Genomic DNA, 22,698 nt, shown 5'->3' with positions numbered 1-22,698 from the left:
CCATGAACCATGGAGCTTCAGGTGCCAGGGCTGGAAAACCAGAAGTATTCACTGTCATGTGTACATCATTCAGTGATTTCCCCATACACAGTGGGCTGCCAGACATTTGTAGTTTTTTTCTTTATATTGTGCATCCCTTTCTTAAGGTTAAAGTCCTATTACCCTGTCAAAATACTATTGTTCAGAAAGCTTCCTTTCCCCTAAAATTAGTCATTAACAGCACAATCTTGAGCAATCAATACAATATTCAGAGACTCTAGGGTGCTTCCTGAGCTCTGGGCACATGAATATCATTACTGCTTCCTAAAACTGTGAGTTTGCTTTGTAAAATCTTCCAAAAGGCTACCTAAAGAATGAACAAGTCCCTCCTCTCTCCAGTAAAGTAGCTGTTCATTTTTTCTGTTTTAGAAAAGAAAATAATGGGTTTCTAGGCCCAAGACAATATGAAGAATGGCCTTTCAGCAATACCAATACCTTGGCCCACACTTTAAATGTCTCTGAGATATTGATTTATTATTCAATCAATCTATATTGCTAAGGATTTACTCTATGTCAGGCAGTTTGCTAGATATTGGGAATAAAAAGATAAAATACAATCCCTGCCCTCAAAGAGTTCACTGACAGATATGTAAGAAAATAAAATGAAAACTCAAACATATAAATTGTTCCAATACACAATAAACATTTCTATAATAAATGCATATATATGATCTAGTGGAGGGACAAAGGAAAATAGGACTAATTCTACCCTGAGATTAAAGGATGGCCTCTGAGAAGAAACATTGCTAAAGTGAATCTTGAAGGATGAATAGGAGTTAGCCGTACAAGGTGAAGAAAGGCATTCTAGGTAAAATGAATATCATATACAAAGGCATGGAGGCATAAGAGAGCATGGCGTGCTCAGGAAACTCTTAAGTATGCCTGTGTGGCTGGAGAAAAGAGAGAGAGAGAAGGGAAAATAAAGGAAGTGATAAGACTAGAGTTAGGCAGAGACCAGATCATATATACTCATTCAAAGGAATCTGAATTTTATTCTGAAACAAACAAGGGTTAGCCATTAAAGGGTTTAAGTAGAGAAGTAACATGGTATTTGCATATTTTAAAGACCACTTTGATAACAATGAGGGAAATGAATTGAGAGAGGACAGGAGATCAACCTAGCAGATAAAGAGGGGATGAGGCTTGAATTAGAGCAGTAAAAATAGGGATGAAGAAGAGAGAATAGACTCAAGAGACATTTAGGAGACAAAATCAATAGGATATCTGATGCCTTATTAAAAGTAAGGAGAAGTAGATTAGGATAGCCTTTAAGTTTCTGGCTTGGTTGATTGGGTTCATTATTTTTTTTTTAATTTTTTATTTATTTTTCCCCCAAAGCCCCAGTAGATAGTTGTATGTCATAGTTGCACATCCTTCTAGTTGCTGTATGTGGGATGCAGCCTCAGCATGGCCGGAGTAGTGGTGCGTCGGTGCGCGCCCGGGATCCGAACCCCAGCCACCAGCAGCGGAGCGCGCGCACTCAACCGCTAAGCCACGGGGCCGGCCCTGATTGGGTTCATTATAGTCCCATTCGCCAAGACAGGGAATACAGGAGAAAGTATAGGCTTAAGGAATGTGAGGATCCTTCACAGATAAGTTAGGTTATGTTTTGGATATGTACACTGTGAGGTGTCTAGAGAACCATCAAATGGAGCTGTCCATTGCATTGTTTGATATAAGGGTCAAAACTTGAAAAGTGTTACGAACTGAAGCTTTAGGATTCATGAGAGCACAAGTGGTAGTTAAGAGCACTGGGGTAGATGATATTTCTTAGGGAGAATAAATAAGATGACAGGAGAAGAGGGCTGACTGTAGAACCCAGGGGGACCCAACAGTTTTATGGTCAGTAAAAGACTAGGACTAAGCAAAAAAGGCTGAGAAGGAGATACCAGAGAAGAAAGCGCAGAAGTGGAAGGATGTGAATGCAGTATTGAAGTCAAGGGAAGAGAGGGCTTCAGGAAGGAAGTAGTCAACAGGGTTAAGTGCCACAGAGACTTCATCTAAGTGTCTACTGCACTTAGCAATTAGGATGCTATAGGGGACTTCTGTCAAAGAAGTTTCAGCAAAGTGGTACGATGTACACACTTAATTGCAATGAAGTAAAGGGTAAATGGGACCTGGGAAATGAACAGATAATTCACAAGTAAAGAAAGAGTTTGTATCACATGATTTCAATCTCATTAGTGATGAAAATGCAAATTAAGAGACCTATCAAATTGGCAAACGGTAATTAATGCCCATTGTTGATGGTGTAACAGTAAAATGGACTCTCCTACCTTCTGGGAGAGTATACAGAGGTATACAGCCTTTCTAGAAGGCAAGTTGACACAATAATTTGAAGACTTAAAAAAAGTTCTACATTCTTTAAGAATGTATCCCAAGGAAATATCAAAATTAAGCACGGAGATTTATGTCCAAGAATGTTTATCTCAGCTTTATTTATAATAGTATAATTGTAGAAACTAACAACACGTCCAATAATAAGTGATTGGTCAAATAAATTATGGTATATCCACACATAGGTATAGTATGACTAAAACATTGATGGGAAAGAGGTGCAGCGATTACTTGGACATCTTAGTGGTAGGGCTTAACTCAAGTTTTTTTTGTTTCTGTCTCAGTGAAAATATTTTTTACACTACTCAAATAGGAGTACAACTTATGCTGAATAATTTGTCTAGTTGGTTTTTTGTACTTTCTACAGTGTTGTCAGGTTTCTAACAGCTCCAAATGTTTTACATCCTTTCTCGTAAGATGGAGCAGGGGGGCACATGACTTACATATAAGCGATCATATGTCCCAGTTAACCTGGGACACTTCCAGTGTAATTATTAACAGCACCCTGTTCATTCTCAGAAATGTCCTGGTTTGTATGAAAAATTACATGGTCACCTTACTTATACATCCAAACCAGGGAACACCACGCAGTCATCAAAACTCATGTTTTAGACTATTTGGTGATGTGAGAAGATACCAATGCCATATTGTTAAGTAGAAAAAAGATTACAAAGCAGTAAATATATTATTTACAACTTTATATGTTAAAATTGCGTTCATATATATATGAAAAAAAGATTGGAGGAAAATGCATTCAAATGTTAACAGTGGCTATCACTGAGTGGTGGGATTATGGATACTTTTATGTTTTCTTCATATTTTGTATCTTCCAAATTTTCTATAATGAACATATATTACCTTTATGCTTAAAAAAATAGCAATGAGGAAGAGGAGACAAAGAATGTAGAGAACTCTTTTGATTAAGGGTAACAACCAGGAAGGTTGTTGTTATCGTTGTTGTTTAATAAGGGGGAATCAACAGCTGATCGAGAGGGAAAGGTCAAAAACATCAATTAAGGAGAAAGAAAAAAATGACGGAAGTCAGGTATTAGGAAAAAAGGAGAAAGACAGAATCAAGAATACACGTGAAGAAATTAGACGAGAACAGCAGGATGCATGCCTCTTTTGAAGATTGGAGGAAAGGAGGGAAGGGTGACTAGGGAGTTGTTAGGGGTGGTGGAGCAAAAGGTCTACCAAAAGCTGTAGCAGCAGCTCCTCCTGAATATAGAAGGTCCACAAAGCTTAATAAATATCAATCACTTTCTTTAATTTAATTGAGTAGATTCTTCATATCCCATATCACTTTTTTCTTACAGATAACATCATAAAATTATGAGCTTCTGTACCAAATAACATGAAATTTTTTATTATATAGCTTCCTGATTCAGGTTTTTGTGGGGTTTTTAAAGAACGTTTTATTTTTCTAGTTCAGATTGACCTTCAGTCTACTGAACAACTTTGAAAAGCAACTTTTCACCAGAGAGGACTGCCCTGACTGCCATCCCACTGTCATCACAAACTCCCAGGGTGCCTGGAAGAACAAGGAATCAAGATCAGCTGTGTCAAGGCCTAGTCTCAAGGCTTCATCCTCTTACCCGATAACAGGCGATTCCTAGTCCTAGCCAGGTAAGGCATGAAGGTGATCTCTTACAGGCTTGCAGGTAGGTTTTCTTTGCCTTTTCATACTGTAGAAAGAAAGCACCACTAAACTATTGTTCTTCTGGAAGCTTCAAACACTGCATTGTTAGGATAATAATGGGACTTCTGTAGTTGCATTCCAGATCAATCTAAGTTAAATGAGTCCTTGAATTATATGTTTTTTAAAGACAATTTTTTTTAGAGCAGTTTTAGGTTCACAGCAAAATTGAGAGGAAAGTACAGAGACTTCCCATATACCTCCTTCCCCCAGACATGCGTAGCCTCTCCTATTATCAACATCCCCCACCAGAGTGGTACATTTGTTACATCTGATGAACCTACAGTGACACATCATCATTACCCAAAGTCCATAGTTTATCTTGGGATTCACTCTTGGTATTATACATTCTATGCCTTGGACAAATGTATAATGACATGTATCCATCATTAGAGTATTTTCACTGCCCTAAAAATCCTGTGTGCTCCATCTATTCATCACTTCCCTTCCCCTAGTCACTTGAAACCACTGATCTCTTTACTGTGTCCATAGCTTTGCCTTTTCCAGAATGTCATACTGTTGGAATCATGCAGTACGTAGCCTTCTCAGATTGGCTTATTTCACTTAGTAATATGCATTTAAGGTTCCTTTATGCTTTTTCATGGCTTACTAGCTTATGTCCTTTCAGTGCTGAGTAATATTCCATTGTCTGGATGTATCACAGTTGATTTATCCATTCACCTACTGAAGGACATCTTGGTTGCTTCCAAGTTTTGGCCATTATGAATAAAGGTACTATAAACATCTGTGTACAGGTTTTTGTGTAGACATAAGCTTTCAACTCCTTTGGGTACATACCAAGGAGCATAATCACTGCAGCATATGGTAAGAATATTTTCAGCTTTGTAAGAAATCGCCAAACTGTTTTCCAAAGTGGCTGGACCATTTTGCATTCCCACCAGCAATGAATGAGAGTTCCTGTTGTTCTTTGTCAGCATTTGGTATTGTCAGTGTTCCAGATTTTGGCCAGATTTTTGTGTGTAGTGGTATCTCATTGTTGTTTTAATTTGCATTTCCCGGATGACATATGATGTGGAATGTCTTTTCATATACTTATTTGCCATCTGTATATCTTCTTCGGTGAGGTGTCTGTTAAGGTGTTTGGCCCATTTTTTAATCAGGTTGTTTGTTTTCTTATTGTTGAGTTTTAAGAGTTCTTCGTATATTTTGGATTACAGTCCTTTATCAAAGGTGTCTTTTGCAAATATTTTCTCCCAGTCCGTGGCTTGTCTTCTCATTCTCTTCACATTATCTTTTGCAGAGCATAAGTTTTTAATTTCAATGAAGTTCAACTTTTCAATTCTTTTTTTCATGAATCATGCCTTTGGTGTTGTATCTAAAATGTCATTACCATACCCGAGTCATCTAGGTTATCTCTTATGTTATCTTCTAGGAGTTTTATAGTTTTGCATTTTACATTTAGGTCTATGATCCATTTTGAGTTAATTTTTGTGAAGGGTGTAATGTCTGTGTCCAGATTCGTTTTTTTGCATGTGGATGTCCAGTTGTTCCACCATCATATATTGAAAAGATTATCTTTGCTCCATTGTATTATCTTTGCTCCTTTGTCAAAGATCAGTTGACTATATTTATGTGGGTCTATTTCTGGGCTCTCTATTCCGTTCTATTGATCTATTTGTCTATTCTTTCACCAATACCACACTGTCTTGACTATTGTAGCTTTATAGTAAGTCTTGAAGTCAGGTAGGGTCAGTCCTCCGCCTTTCTTCTTCTCTTTCAATATTGTGTTGGCTGTTCTGGGCTTGGATTGTATTTTTATGTCTATTTTAAGGGAGCTATCACAAGAAGACTTGTGTGAGAAGGATAGACCAAATTAAAGGGCAGACTTTGACGTGGAAGCAGTTCCAAATATGTTCATATTCTTTGCAAGAGTTGAGGCACAGAGTTATACTGAAAGTTCTGGGTAACTACAATGATTATCTGAATTCTACTTAGATTTTATGGATTACCCCCTTTCATCTAAAAGTGACATCATGTGGTGGGATGACAGATAAAGAATCTCTGAACTAAGGGTACAGTTGATAGAGCCTCATTTTTCTGAGAGTCTGTTCTCTTATTCTAAAAGGTCTTAGAAGCTCTCAGTAATAGGAGACATTTAGAAAGACTCAAAAAAGAAATTTCCAAAAGAGGTAGCCCTCAAAAGACCACTCCTTGTCTTGTATCTCCAATGTGAGAGATGGAACTATAGCTGAGCTTCAGCAAATAGCTTAAGAACTGCTTGCATAGTGACTGGATAAGTCAGCAGCTCTGTGAAGATGCAGCTTGCAATGACATCAGAAAGAAAACTTTTTCTGCAATGTGATAGTGATTTTTCTCTCTCAAGCCTATGTGAGACTTCCTACTTAAATTATAAGGCATTGTAACTTCTTGTTGCTGTTGTTGTTTTATTTTAACTAGAAAGAGAGGGGCTGGTCCGGTGGTGTAGCGGTTAAGTGTGCGTGCTCCGCTGCGGCGGCCTGGGGTTCAGATCCCCAGAGCAAACCAACGCACCGCTTGTCAAGCCATGGTGTGGCGGAGTCCCATATAAAGTAGAGGAAGATGGGCATGGATGTTAGCCCAGGGCCAGTCTTCCTCAGCAAAACGTGGAGGATTGGCAGATGTTGGCTCAGGGCTGATCTTCCTCACAGAAAAAAAAAAAAGGAAAGAGAATTGGGTGCTCTGGGGGGAAAAGTGGAATGAAGTCAAAACAAAAGCATGGAATCAAAAGGCCTTTGGCAGAATGTTGATAATTATTGAAGTGGGATGATGTGTCCACGTTGGTTCTTTCTACTATAGGCACGCACCACATAACGATGTTTCGGTCAATGACGGACTTCATATACGATGGTGGTTCCATAAGATTAGTACCATATAGCTTAGGTGTGTAGTAGGCTATACCATCTAGGTTTGTGTAAGTACACTCTATGATGTTCACACAATGATGAAATCACCTAACGATGCATTTCTCGGAACATATCCCTGTCATTAAGCAATGAATAACTGTATTCTGTTTACTTTGTATGTATTTGAAATTTTCCATAAAAGAAAGTTCCTTTTAGAAGGCCTTGGAGTACTCCTAAAATATGGAGAGGAATTGCTAAAGAGCCAGGTCAGAGTGCCCTGTGGAATGGGGTTAGCCTCACCTGAGTTAAATATGACCCTTTGTGTTGAGGAGGAAGTTTGGAGATTTTGAAGCCCATGACACTTTGTTGGTTAAGTCAAGCTAAGAATGTTTCTACCACTAATAATAAAAGAAAGTTAGCTAAAATAACATTTATTGAGGTCTTAACTTTTTAGTATCACAATGGTTAAAACCACAGACTCTAGTATTAGACTGCCTGGATTTGAATCCTGCTCCTATTAATTAGTAGTTACCTGATGTAGGGCAAGTTACTTTACTTTTGGATGTAAAAGTGTCATTATCATATTACTATTTTTAGTCCACATAGGTGGATATTAATGCTTGAACTGTAATCAGATCCCAGACCACGACCTGATTTACACGGTTACTCCCTATCCTCTATCCCTCACCTCATTCTCTTCCAGATAGATGTGCCCCAGTCGCAGGAAGATGAAGTGCATCTCAGAAGCATCCACTACAAAACTAATAGTTCGCTCATAGCATGCCTTAGCCTCAGCATGGTTTCCACTCAGAAAACAGAGATGGCCCTTCACACCCCAGACGTTAGGGTTCTGAGAAAGTGAAGAACAAGTAGTACATGGGATGAGGTGATATTTAAACGTACATTAATGGTTTTTGTTTAACATTTAAATTTAGATTAAGTCCATTTTCTTTTTCTAATAGCACTCAATTAGAAAGAGGGCCATTCAATTGCACTGGCAGATATTTTTCTAGGTCTGCCCTCTCATTTCTGTCTTGCATTCTTCAAAGCCATTTTGTCTTTGGGGTAAATATTAAGAAAACATTCAAGCATAACCACGATAGTGTTCACAATGAGATAACAGAAATCCAGGAAACTTGAAATAAATAAATTATCTGCTAAAGAGCTGTCCTTATCCTTTCCTCTGCCCTTTGCAAAACTCATGGTTACTTAAGAAAAACAAATGAAAGGAAATAGATGAGTTTACTGACAACTGATGACCCCCACCTCTGGTGACCAGAAATCTACCTGTGATATGACATTACCAGCTTTAAGAAAGCTTGCTCGCCCCTTCTCCAAACTAAACTCAAGAGGCTCTAGCAAAAGTTATTACCAGGTAGTCCATCTGGGCTGCTTGTTGAAGGTATTCCTCTGCCTTAGCAAAGTCCTTCTTGAGAAGGTGTGTCTGGGCTAGCACCAAGTAATACTCACAGCTGGGGCCTCCTTGAGGGCATAACAGCTCATGTGCAAGCACTCTATGCACATACTGCAAAGAAAAAACCAGATTACAAAGAACATGTAAATAGCTGCATTGTGTCAGTTCCACAGTTCTCGTGGTTGAAGATTCTGTCTCTGATAATAAAATAATAAGGAATATATTATAGAATGAAATGATTATCAACTTCAAAAGGTTAGAGGTGAATTATAAACATTCAGCACATCATGGTTCCATTACCAGCTATTCACTTAGTCACCAAATGTAGACATTTCCAAATGAATAATCTGCAGTATCGCACAATTCTGGTCTTGCTGGTCATCATACTAGATGGGTTTTAGCCTGTATTTGTTATGCAACAGACAGAGGAACTTCATCAACCACCCCATCTACACATGAGATAACATTTTCAGGCAGCTGTAATTGTAAGGCAACTTGCAGTGAGATAAAACCTCCTTTCTAAAATTCTAGAGTTGGGATCATAAATGTTTGAAACATAAATGTTTGTTTCTGACACACTCTCAAACACTTATGTTCACCAGTTTTGTACTTGGGGCTATTCTTTGTTTTTAATACTATATTAGGCCTGCAAATTTGACAAAATCAGATGTACTTGCTAAGCAGAAAAGGAAATCCTTCTTGTCTCTCTCTTCCCATCTCAGCCTATAACATAGAAACTTCCACTAACACTTCTTAGGAAAATATTTGGAGCACACTCTGCAGCTGTTCCTCTACCTGCATTCTGGCTTTTTGACACGGGGGGATAGTGACTTATCAGGGAGACAGAGAGCCTGTTTCTCTATTGGGAAAGCTTTAATGTGGCCCACTCCCACCCTCAAGGGGAACATGCACTCTGCAGGGCCAACTCTCTTGGCTCCTGGATAGTGCTCTCTCTCCTACTGCTTGCTTCATGGATATATTTCTTGTTTCCCATGTGATAGGTAGACCTCACAGGATGCTCTTCTTCTCTGAGAGGAAGGAGGCTGAAATTCTCCAGGTGTTCCAACTGTGACTGCATGGGTAAGTCAAATCTGGAACCAATCAGATCTCTAGCCCAGTTTTACCAATAAAAAAATTTAATATTTTTATGCCCCCATAAGGCGCTGTGTATCTGTTTCCAATTGGTTCAGAGCCTGGAAGGGGAGAAGGGTATAATTAGGCTCCTGTGAACCCCCAACACTCACATAATATGAGTTCCTGTAATAAAGTGACATCAGGCTACATATGACTTAGAGTCTGATTTTGCTTCTGCTGGTATTCTACAGGGAGTGGACTTGCAGTGAAGACTTCTGATGCTCTCTGCAGAGAATGATTCATGTTTGGATGTTTATCCCATTGTGCCTCCAGTGTTCTCTCAAAAGCATATTTGATTTCTGCATCATACATATTTAAGCTTACAAAGATACCATTATGGATAGAATAAGTAGTTCGCTAAAATCTTTCAATATTCTGACCTGCACAGCATTGAACTTCATCAAGAAGCGTAGGGTCTCCATGAAGATGGTGGTAGGAGTTTGGGAAACACCATAAGGGGTGGGATGCAGAAAAGTCGATGAATCTTGACATTTTGATGCTTCTAAAAATATTATATTAAGAGAATAGACAATTAGATGTAAAGGAAAAAATGTCAGAAGCTCAGACACACTAATGTAGCTGGGAGAGTATCCTAATGTAATATATGAGAGAGATTATAATCTGGAAAGCAATAGATTTTTCTATAGCAATGGTCCCCAAAGAGGAGATCTCAAAGGTTCTCAAGGTCAGTCTACTGGTGGTTCCAAATGCAAGTCACAACCAAATGAAAGAGTTTTTTAAAGTATTCAGATCTTCCTGAATGCAGAACACAATCTGTAGATATTCTAAAAATGAAGAATCATTGTTAGAAAATCATAGGTCTGTAGTTGGCTACTTCTCTGAGCTAAATATAAATCCTTGCTTATTGAAAGAGTTGTATTACTGAGTTTGGACTTCAGAGTTTAGCCTCATAGGAAGGAACTTAGGAAATATCACAGATAAACTAATCAACTTCAAACAAGTTAAGATCGCCATTTTGGTAATCATAAGAGTTTTCATCCTTGTCTAGTTTGTTTATGCCTCTCTTTAAAGTAGAAATCTTTATTCCTAATTACCTTTTTTTGCTGGTATCTCCTTGAGAAATACGTTGGATAGTTTTTGGCTGATAGTTGGATCCTGAGAATGTATAGACAAAATGGGTTCTCGTGAATCAGACCGCAGTTTGGAGGCTTCTTCAAGAAATTCATCTAGACTGGATAACGGAGCTCCTGGTCCTAAATAGATTAAATTTTAATGAGAAAAAAAAAAACCTTCCTACATTGGATAGTAAAAGATTATTACAGAAGGTAAAATACAATTAATTTTCAAAGCATAAGAGACATATTCCCTAGATACTGCACGCACAGACTTGTTTCGCAGCTTTTTATATTTCTGAATAATTTAAAGAGTACAATTTAAACTGATAGCACAGATTCTGTCACTATGACCCCCCAGTGCAATCCTGCTGCTAGCCCAAGTCATGATAATGTCAAACAGACACCTATTATAAAAGTGACTTGCTAAACCTAGAATCTCAAGAATACAGATGAGAAGTTTAATATATTTTTAGATAGTATTAAAACCCCTGAAGGACAGGAATTTTATTCATCTTATCTCAGTGCTTAATAATAATAATAATAAAAGTAGCTATATTTGAGCATGAATACATACCAGGTATTGTACTAAGGACTTAAATGTATAATCTCATTTATTTTTCACAATATTTTGAGATATTTTATTTATCACATTCCTTTAAACAAAGTGAGTCACAGAGAAGTTAAATAATTTGCTGAAGCTCTTAAACATGCCATCATGCTTCTCAAATAAACAAATGTTTGACAAATAAAAATAAAAAGCAATACCAGGCAGGAAATGATCAGTGCTAGCTGGCTCTGAATCAGAAGAGGTCACTCTCAGCTGGAGCAAAAGATATGGCTTTGAAAAACAGGTAGAAATTGAGTAGGTAGGGAGGGGCATTTAAGACTGGGAGCATGCCATTGGCAAAAGCATGGAAGTAGTGAGCTAACTATTTGAATTTGAGAGTTATCAGTAGTGAAATGGAAACTGTGAGAGTAGGTGAGCTCTTAGAAAGTAAGACTATATTATTGGGAAATGATTACATCTAATGAGTGGAAGAGAAGAGAAGAGAAAGAGAAGCTAGCAAAAGAAACCCACACTGTTAAAGACACAGGAGGCAATCCAACATGTATTTCAGGAAGGAGAGAGTGATTAAATACAGCAGACTGATCATTGAGGAGTAAGTGATGATCTTAATGAAAAAAATTGTAAATATTCAGCTTTTCTGAGGTATAATTTACATATAATAAAGTGTTCCCTTTTAAGTATATAATTCAATGCATTTTAACAAATATATACACTTATATAATCACTATCACAATCAAGATATAAAAGATTTCTAATACCTCAAAAAGTTCCCTTGTGCTCTTTGCAGTTAATCCCCAACTCCCAGCCAAAGGCAACTACTGATCTGCTTTCTGTCAATATAGATTAGTTTTGCCTTTTCTAGAATTTAATTTAAATGGAATCATACAGTATGTACTCTTTTGCATCTGGCTTATTCACTTAGCATACTGTTTTTGAGATTCACTCATGTTGTATCAGTAATTTATTTCTTTTTATTGCTGAGTGGTTTTTGACTGTGTGGATAAAAGAAAATTTAGGGCCGGCCCCGTGGCTTAGCGGTTAAGTGCGTGCGCTCCACTGCTGGCGGCCCGGGTTCAGAGACGCACCGCTTCTCTGGCCATGCTGAGGCCGCGTCCCACATACAGCAACTAGAAGGCTGTGCAACTATGACATACAACTATCTACTGGGGCTTTGGGGGAAAAAATAAATAAAAAAAAAATTATAAAAAAGAAAATTTAGTATCCATTGACCTATTGATAGGCAGTTGGGTTGTTTCTAGTTTTTGCTTACTATAAATAAATCTGTTATTAACATTTGAGTATAAATCTTTGCAAGGACATATGTTTCCATTTCTCTTGGATAAATACTCAGGAGTGAAATTGCTGGCACATGTATGTTTAACTTTATTTTAAAATTGCCAGTTTTTCCAAGTGGTTGTACCATTTGGCATTCCCACCAGAAATTCAATCCATTTACATTTAGAGTGATTATTGATATATGAGGGCTTCATGCTGCCATTTTATCGCTCGTTTTCCGGTTCTTCTGCATTACCCTTGTTTCTCGTCCCATGTATGTTGGACTACCAATTCAGTTTAGTAGTTCTCTATGATGGTTTTCTTAGTCTTGTCTTTATTTATCATTTGTCTCTGTTCTGATTGTTTAGTGGTTACCATGAGGTTTGTATAAAAAATCTTGTGGATGAGATAGTCCATTTTCTGATAGCCTCTTATTTCCTTAGACTAAGCTGCTTATATCCCTTTCCTCTTCCCCTTCTAAGTTGTTGTCACAACTTATTCTATCTTGTGTTGTGAGTTTGTGGTTAAAATGATGAGATTATATTTATTTTTGATGTTTTCCTTCCCTTTATCTTTAATGTTATAATTGTTTGCTAACCTGTTCTGATAGAGAGCTGCAATTTTCTGATTTTGTCTACCTATTTATCTCCTTGCTCAAGGCTTTGAACCCCTACTTTTTTTTTTCAGGTATGAGGGCCTTCTTGAGCATTTCTTGTAGGGGGGTTCTTGTGGCAATGAACTCCCTTAGCTTTTGTTTATCTGGGAAAGTTTTTATTTCTCTATCATATCTGAAGGATATTTTCACTGGATAGAGTATCCTTGGCTGAAAGTTTTTGTCTTTCAGATTTTTGAATATATCATTCCACTCTCTCCTAGTCTGTAAGGTTTCTGCTGAGATAATCCACTGAAAGCCTGATAGGGGTTCCTTTGTAAGTTATTTTCTTCTGCCTTGCTGCCCTTAATATTTTTTCTTTATCACTGACTTTTGCCGGCTTTACTACTATATGCCTTGGAGAAGGTCTTTTTACATTGATATAGTTAGGAATTCTTTTAGCTTCATTTACATGTAATTGCAGCTCCTTCCCCAGGTTTGGGATGTTCTCAGCTATTATTTCTTTGAACAAGCTTTCTGCTCCATTCTCCTTCTCTTCTCCCTCTGGAATACCCATAATCCTTATGTTGCATTTCCTAATTGAGTCAGATATTTCTTGGAGAATTCTTCATTTCTATTTAGTCTTCGTTCTCTCTCCTCCTCCATCTGAAGCATTTCTATATTTCTGTCCTCCAGACTGCTGATTCTATTCTCCATAATATCAGCTCTGTTTTTCAGCGAGTCCAGATTCTTCTTTATCTCATCCATTGGGTTTTTCATCTCCAACATTTCTTAGTGGTTTTTCTTTATAGTTTCAATCTCTTTTGTGAAGAAGTTCCTGATTTCATTGAACTGTCTATTGTATTTTCTTGTAACTTAAGTTTTTTTATGATAGCTATTTTGAATTCTCCGTCATTTAGATTATAAATTTATGTGCCTTTAGGATTGATTTTTGGGTGCTTGTCATTTTCCTTCTGGTCTGGAGATTTAATATATTTTTTCATACTGTTTGACAGCGTGGATTTGTGCCTTTGCATAGTGATAGTATCTGATCGCAGTTTCCACCTGCCACCACTGGGTGGGGGTCAAGAGCTGTGTATTCTGAGCCCACCACAACCCTGCCTTGCTCGCTCACAGCTGCTGCTTTTCTATCGTATGCACAGGCATTCTGGCCAACCGGCTGAGCTGGAGCACCAGGCAGGTGGAGGGGCACTTTCTTTCACCTGTGTTATCCCAGGGAGCGTTCTCCCTCTGCCCTCGCTATCTGCTCTCCTGGGGTGCTGGCTTGATGAAGACACCCCAGCAATAGCGTAGTCACTTCGGGGCTTTCCCATGGGCTGTGAGGGAACTCCTCTCCTCTCAGAGCCCTCCCTCCTCTCAGAGCCATGTGCAGTCAGGAGCCCAGGTTTGCTGCCATTGGGGAGGGAGAGGAGATCTCCTTACCTCCTTCCACTTCCACCAGAGGGTCCAGCACCTCCACCTTCTGACATATGGCTGCATGGGTCTCTCAGATGTCTTTTGTGTTGTGTGAATGTCTTCTGTTGGTATATGAATGTCCTTTTCATTGTATCTTGGGGGTAGAGTCTAAGGGCAGATCTCACTCCACCATGATGTTGATATCACTCCCTCAAACTACTAATATGAAAGAGGAGAGATCACTACAGATCCCATGGACATTTAAAGGAATATTATGAACACTTCTATGCCCAAAAACTTGATAACCTAGATGAAATGGACCAAGTCCTTGAAAGACACAATCTTCTAAAACTCATACAAGAAGAAATTAACAATATGAATAGGACTACATCTATTAAAGAAATTGAATCAATAATTAATAATCTTCCAATACAGAAAGCATAGATGAATAAAGATCCATGAATAGGTAAGTCAGGTATAAAAAAGGCAAGTAAATGAGATAATCCGATATACCAGATATTAAGCATACCACAACATCACAGCAATAAAAAGAGTGTGATATTGTTTTAAGATCAGACAAAAAAGACAGAATAGAGAGCTCAGAGACATACATACCTTAAATCAAAGGGAAAAAGATGATTGTTTAATAGGTGATTTTGAGAAAAATAGATCCCTATATGGAGAAAATAAAAACTGAATGCCTACTTGGTATTACATTCAAAGATGGAATCCCACTAAAGATCTAAATGTAAAACTAATATTATAAAGTTCATTGAAGAAAATGTGACTTGAGGCAGGAACAACTATTAAAACAAAACTTTAAAGGCACAAAACTGCAAAGGATATGGGAGAGTTGAACAACACAATCAATTAAACAAACCTAATTGATATCTATGGAACACTCCACTCAACAACAAAGAATATACATTCTTTTCAAGTGCATATGGAATATTTATCAAGATATATCATATGCTGGACCATAAAACAAGTCAAAATAAATTTAAAAGGATTCAAGTCATACAAAGTACATTTTCTAACCACAATGAAATTAAATTAGAAATAAAAAACAAGGATATCTGGAAAAATTCCCAAATATTTAGAAAATAAAAAGCATACTGCTAAATAATCCATGGTCCCAGCCATTCAACTCCTAAGTATTTACCCAAGAAAAATGAAAGTATATGTCCATACAAAGACTTGTAGATGAATACACATAGCAGCTTTATTTTAATAGTTCCAAACTGGAAATGACCCAAATATCTATCAACAGGTGAATAGATAAAAATATTGTGGCATCTCCATAAAATGGAATACTATTTGACAATAAAAAAGGATAAATTACTGTTATAGGTAAAAGTAACAATGTGTTTGAATCTCAGAATAATTATGATTAGTGAAAACTTCAGACAAAAAAGACTATGCGATTCTATTGAATTCTAGAAACTAAATATAAATAAATACACTGTGCGATTCTGTTTAATTCTAGAAATTTTCTAGAATTCTAAAATGCAGAACATGCAAACTCATCTGTGGTGACAGAAAGCTGATTGGTGTTGTCTGGAAATGGGGGCAAGAGAAAAAGATTACAAATGGACACAGGAAAATTTTGGGGATTTTGGATATGTTCATTATCTTGATTGTGGTGATGTTTTCAAGAGTGTGTTTATGTCTCAAAAGTCATCAAATTGTACATGTTAAATATGTGTAGTTTATGAAATGTCAATTATACCTCAAACAAGCTATTGAAAATATATGCATACAAAATAATAATATGCAATAATATATAAACAAAATAACATATACAAGAAACACATAAACAAAAACACATATATTAAACTGATTAGAATGACTTCCTAAAGTAGAGGAAAGGAAAATGGCCAATGAAGAACCAGGAAAAAAGGAAGTATATAAATAAATAAATAAATTTAAGAATCACAAGAGAGGGACCTTATATAGGGAAGAGAGTGAGGGGAAAAAGAAAGAAATTTACTCTGCTAGAATGATACCCCTTTTTAGGGGTACATGGAGACAGTAAATTCTCTAAGATTCACAAAACTGAATAACAACAGTAGAAGCTTCAGACTTCCAATCATATGAATGAGGAAATATTTAGAAGTCTTTCCTGGTATCCCTGGAACAACTTGAAACTCCACCTACACATTCATTTAACAAGTATTTACTGGGTGCTTACTATGTGCCAGGTCCTATTCGTAAGGCCAGTAATTTTCCCCATAGCCACTCATCATCCCCATTCCCTGGTCCTACCTGCTGGGGCTTCCACCTTGATTGCTGTGGTAGAAGAACCACTAGCGATTCCCCAAGGGTCTAAACTGGATTCTACTTTCCCTCCTTCTTCCACGTAGTCTACAGTACCAGTGCTCTTCTGCTTCGTTACTCGTGCCTGAAGCACTTGTGCCTGAAGCTGTTTGAAAGCCTCATGAAATGCCATTTCCATTCGAATATCATTGTTTTGAATTTCATAGTACAAACCTGAAGAAAGAAAGATGCTGAAATAAATGTGACTAATTTCCCACCATCATATACTGAAGAATTGCAACATTTTACTTACATTTCCCACATTTTTACCAAAGTTTAAGAACTACATGATGAGCCATTAAAGAGTAGAAAGAGAAAGGGAGACTCTTATAATGTAAGAAAACATATTCAGATCACAGGAAAATACCATACCAAGTAAAGTCCAAGCTACAACATTAGTTGGTTCCAAGCAAGTAGCATCCTCAAAGAAAATTTCTGCCTGCTCATAGTTCTCCATCAGGACAGCCAGGACACCACATAGCAACAAGCTGAGAAGAGACCACCAACATGATTCACAGTCATGGAACCAAGACAATTTCACATAAAAGCTTATCTGCTCCTACTCATTCCTCATCTCCCTTCACCCATACCTGTGGATATGATTCTGGTTGAGGGAAAGGGCTTTCCGAAAACACTCCTGTGCTTTGACGTTGTCCTCAGTTAGGAGGCAGAAAGCACCATAGTCTAGCCAGTGTTCCAGGTTCTGGGGCTCACGAACCAACCTCTACCACACAAAGCATCAGGAGGACCAAGGTTATTGTGACACTATGTCATATTTTTAATGCATATAACATCACACAGTAAGCACTCCATAAATACCATAAGCTCTATGAAAGCAGAAACTATGACTTCTTTTTTGCTTACCACTGAATTCTGAATGCCTAGTACAATCACTGTTCTGGCTTATAGTATGTGGTCAATAAATATTTGTTGAAATCATTTAAAAATTGAATCCTCAAGTCATTGCTTCCTAGTGTCAGTGTTCTGGTCACCATAAGCTCTCTAATTACATGGGGACCTAAAGATTCATTTTATGGCTCATTTTAAAGATTCATAAATAATCATTTCTGTCAAAGTCTTGAGATGGCAAATAAAGTTTCTCTACAAATACATTTTTTAAAAAGCACCTCAGAATGAGCAAAAACTACAAAACATTGCTGAAATAAATTTAAGATGACATAAATAAACAGAAACATATCCCATGTTCATGGATTGGAAGAATTAATATTGTTAAGATGTCAATACTACCCAACACAATTTACAGGTTCAATGCAATCTCTATCAAAATCCCAAAGATGTTTTTTGCAGAAATAGAAAAACCCATCCTAAAATTCATATGGAATCTCAAGGGACCCTGAATAGCAAAAAAAATCTTTAAAAAAAAGAACAAAACTGGAGGACTCACACTTCCTGATTTCAAAACTTACAAAGCTACAGTAATCAGTGTAGTACTGGTATAAAAACAGACATATAGACCAGCGGCATAAAATAGAGATCCCAGAAATAAACCCTCGCATATGTGGTCACATGATTTTTGACAAAGGTGCCAAGACCATTCCATAGGGAAAAGACAGTCTTTTCAACAAATGGTGCTAGGAAAACTAGATATCCACATGCAAAAAAATGAAGTTGGACCCTTACCTAACACCATATACAAAAAATACCTCAAAATGGATCAAAGAGCTAAACGTAAGATTTAAAACTATAAAATTATGAGAAGAAAACATAGGGGAACAGCTTCACAACATTGGTTTTGGCAATGATTTCTTGGATATGATACCAAAGGCTCAGGCAACAAAAGAAAAAATAGACAAATTGGACTTCATCAAAATTAAAAAGTTTTGTACATAAAGGAAACGATCAACAGAGTAAAAAGGTAACACAGAATAGGGAAAAATATTTGCAAATCATCTATCTGGTAAGGGGCTAAAATCAGAGTATATAAAGAACTTCTAAAACTCAACAACAAGAAATCAAACAACCTGACTCAAAAACTGGCAAAGGGGGGCTGGCCCCATGGCATAGCAGTTAAGTGCATGGGCTCCGCTGCTGGCGGCCCGGGTTGGGATCCCAGGCGCACACCGATGCACAGCTTGTCACGCCATGCTGTGGCACTGTCCCATATAAAGTGGAGGAAGATGGGCACAGATGTTAGCCCAGGGCCAGTTTTCCTCAGCAAAAAGAGGAGGAATGGCATGGATGTTAGCTCAGGGCTGATCTTCCTCACACACACAAAAAAAAATTGGCAAAGGACTTGAATAGACATTTCTCCAAAGATCTACAAATATCCAAAAAACATAGGAAAAGATGCTCAACATCACTAATCATCAGGAAATCAAACCAAAATAAAATATCACCTCACACCCATTAGGATAGCCACTATCAACAAGACAGAAAATAACAATTGTTGATGAGGATGTGGAGAAACTAGAACACTTGTACACAGTGGGAATGTAAAATGGTGCAGCCACTTTGGAAAACAGTATGGTGGTTCCTCAAAAAATTAAAAATAGAATTATTATATGATACAACAATCCTACTTCTGTGTACATACCCACAAGAATTGAAAGCAGAGTTTCAAAGAGATATTTGTACATCCATGTTCATAGCAACATTATTCATAATAGCTAAAAAGTACAAGCAACCCAAGTGCCCATTGACAGATGAATGGATAAGCAAAATGTGATATATACATACAATGGAATATTATTCAGCCTTAAAAAGGAAGGAAATTCTGATATATGCTACAACATGGATGAAAATTGAGGACATATTCTAAGTGAAATAAGCCAGTCACAAAAGGACATAATTTATTTATATAGACTGCTGTTTTGAACTTGTCGTAGTCTAAATGTTCCTCTGTCATTTAATTTAGAATTTGGAACATATTTTCCTCTTGAAAAAATTATAAATGTGAAAAGATATTCAAAATCACTAGTCATTAGAGAAATGCAAAATAAAACCACAATGAGATACCACTTCACACCCATTAGAATGGCTATAAAAAAAAAAGATGGACAATAATAAGCATTAGTGAGAATATGGAGAAAATGGAATGCTCATCCATTGCTGGTGGGAATGTAAAATAGGATAGCTTTTTGGAAAACAGATGGCAGTTCCTCAAAAAGTTAAGCATAGAGTTACCATATGACCCAGCAATTCCACTCCGAGATCTATACTGAAGAGAACTGAAAATATATGTCCATACAAAAACTTACATACTTTATACACGAAGGTTCTTAGCAGTATTATTCTTAATAGCCAAAAAGTAGAAACCAGTCAAATGCCCATCACCTAATGAGTAAAGAAACAAAATGTGGTATATCTGTATAATGGAATGTTACTCAGCCATAAAAAGGAATAAAATACTAATACGTGCTACAACATGAATGACCCTCAAAAACATGCTAAGTGAAAGAAGGTAGTCATAAAAGACCACATATTGTATCATTTCATTTATATGAACTATCTACAACAGGCAAATCTATAGAGAGAGAAAATAAATTAGTGGTTGCCTCAGGCTGTGGGTGAAGAGAAATGGAGAATGACTGCTAATGGGCACAGGGTTTCTTTTTGGGGTGACGCAAATGCTCTAAATTAGACAGTGGTATTGCTGTGAACCTAAAACTGCTCTAAAAAAAGTCTCTTAAAAAATTAGATTGTGGTGATGGTTGCACAACTCTGTAAATATACTAAATTCCACTGTACACTTTAAGTGGGTGAAAGTTATGGCAGGTGAATTATATCTCAATAATTAAACAAATATAAATGGAAGTTCAGACCATTCTTCATGTATGTTTATTCATCCCATGATGCAGTGGTAGGCAGTACTAACAGAACTGTGTCATTCATAACACATTGTAAGGGCTCAGTAAATGTTTGCTGAATTTGTTGAATACAAGTTTTATCTTATTTTTTAAATTATTTACAATAAAATTAACATTTTTCCTTTTGGTATACAGTTCTATGAATTTTAACACATGTATACCTTCATGTTACCATCACCACAATTGAAATACAGAACAGTTTCACCACCCCAAAAAATTTCCCTGTGTTGTCTTTTTATAGTTTTCTTTTCCCCCACCCATAACCTCTGGCAACCACTGATCTGTTATTCATCATTATAGTTTTGTCTTTTCTAGAATATCATGTAAATGGAACCATAGAGTATGTAGCCTTTTGACACTGGCTTCTTTCACTCAGTATAATGCCTTCGAGATTCATCCAAGTTGTGGTGTGTGTCAGTAGTTCATTTCTCTTATTGCTGAATAGTATTTCATTGTACAGATAAACAATAGTTTATCTCTTCACCCTATGAAGAACATTTGAGTTGCTTCTGGTTTGTACAATTATGAATAGAGTTGCTATAAGCATTCATGTACGTAAGATTTCACTTCCTTAAGGTAAACAGCCAGGAATAGGTCATATGGTAAATGTATAAGAAACTGCCAAACTATTTTCCAGAGTGTCTGTATCATTGTTCATTTCCTCCAGCAAAGTGTGAGGGTTCCAGTTGCTTTATATCCTCACCAGCAGCTGCTATCATCAGCACTTTTCATTTTAGTTATTCTAATAAGAATGCAGTGGTATCTCATTCTGGGTTTAATTCACATTCTTTAATGGCTAATGATGTTGAACATCTTTTCATGTTCTTATTTATCATACTTATGTCCTCTTTAGTGAAGTGTCTCTTCAAATCCTTTGCCCATGTTTATCTGTTTATTTTATTGTTGAGTTTTGAGAGTTCTTAATAGTCTGGATACAGATCCTTTCTCAGATGTATGTTTTGCAGATATTTTCTCCTAGTTTGTACCTTTTCTTTTCTTTCTCTTAACAGTGTCTTTCACAGAGCATATGTTTTTAATTTTGATGAAGTTCAATTTATCAGTTTTTTCTTTGATGGATTGTGCTTTGGTGTCATGTCTAAGAACTCTCTACCTAACTCCAGGTCATAAATATTTTCTCCTCTGTTTTCTTCTAAAAGGTTTATAGTTTTATGTTTTACATTCAGATCTATGATCCATTTTCAGTTGATTTTTATACAACGTTTGAGGTTTAGGTCAAGGTTCATTTTTTGCATATGGATGACCAACTGTTCAACACCATTTTTTCAAAAGACTACCCTTTCTCCATTGAATTTCTTTTATACCTTTGTCAAAAATGTAATGGCCTTATTTGTGTGGACCTATTTTTAGACTCTGTTTTATTGATCTATGTGTCTATTCTTTCACCAATCAAGTTGGATTTTAAACAATCAAAAACTAGTATTTATTATATCCATATTGTACAAATAATAGTAACAACAACCATTGGGACGATGTTTAATTACCTCTTCATAATACACTGCTGCCATTTCAAAGTTCTCATTGACTTCTGCTTCAAATGCAAAGAGTCGAAGCTGTTCACTAGTCGTATAAATGGTTGAAACAGCGCCTTGGACGTCATCTGGCATGGTCTTGTCAATATCAAGATGTTAGGCAGACAAAATGAAGCAATTACAAGTAAAGAAGTTTTATAAGAATAAGCCAGGCATGGAGTCATGAGTTCTAAAATGATATTGATGTTTCTTACAGTCTTGCCAATATGGTAAGAGACTGAGAGTGAACCAAGAGAGAAATATCAAGAGTGAAAGAGAAGCTCAGCTATCTGAAGACCAACAGTCTGAACCCATGGAAGTGAGTAAAAATTACTTAGGGCAGAACTTCTCTCCTCCACTTTCAGAGCAGTCAGAATCCCTAACCAAGTCTCCTCCAACATCAAACAGCTTCCTTTATTTTCTCTAGTGTATAGGACAAATATTATCATTTTTTTAGGAGCCATGACATGAAAAAGGTTGGCAAGCACTAGCTACAGTCTTCAAACATCAAGAAAACAGGAGACTAAGGGTAAAGATTTAGAAGCTACATTTATACTTTTAGTGGGATATATAGACAAGATAGATCCTGCAAAGGAGACATGATAGAAATAGCCAGAAAGGTAGGAGGAAACCCAG

General features: G+C 36.9%; 1 protein-coding gene across 1 annotated transcript in view; it reads right to left on the bottom strand.

The window, feature by feature from the left end:
- The window catches only part of CFAP70 (cilia and flagella associated protein 70), a 112,285-nt gene that overhangs the window by 8,761 nt on the left and 80,826 nt on the right, over nucleotides 1-22,698 (bottom strand). The window contains exons 17-25 of the mRNA XM_058543195.1: nucleotides 22,036-22,161; nucleotides 17,297-17,430; nucleotides 17,079-17,194; nucleotides 16,656-16,880; nucleotides 10,519-10,677; nucleotides 9,844-9,965; nucleotides 8,288-8,440; nucleotides 7,604-7,765; nucleotides 3,972-4,061 (exon numbers count right to left, since the gene is read on the bottom strand). Coding sequence (XP_058399178.1) covers nucleotides 3,972-4,061; nucleotides 7,604-7,765; nucleotides 8,288-8,440; nucleotides 9,844-9,965; nucleotides 10,519-10,677; nucleotides 16,656-16,880; nucleotides 17,079-17,194; nucleotides 17,297-17,430; nucleotides 22,036-22,161 — 1,287 coding nt within the window. The remainder of the gene's footprint in view (nucleotides 1-3,971; nucleotides 4,062-7,603; nucleotides 7,766-8,287; nucleotides 8,441-9,843; nucleotides 9,966-10,518; nucleotides 10,678-16,655; nucleotides 16,881-17,078; nucleotides 17,195-17,296; nucleotides 17,431-22,035; nucleotides 22,162-22,698) is intronic.

The sequence above is a fragment of the Diceros bicornis genome, chromosome 6, assembly GCF_020826845.1.
Source record: "Diceros bicornis minor isolate mBicDic1 chromosome 6, mDicBic1.mat.cur, whole genome shotgun sequence".
In the NCBI taxonomy this organism is placed as follows: Eukaryota; Metazoa; Chordata; class Mammalia; order Perissodactyla; family Rhinocerotidae; genus Diceros; species Diceros bicornis.
This window is presented reverse-complemented; position numbering and strand designations above follow the sequence as displayed.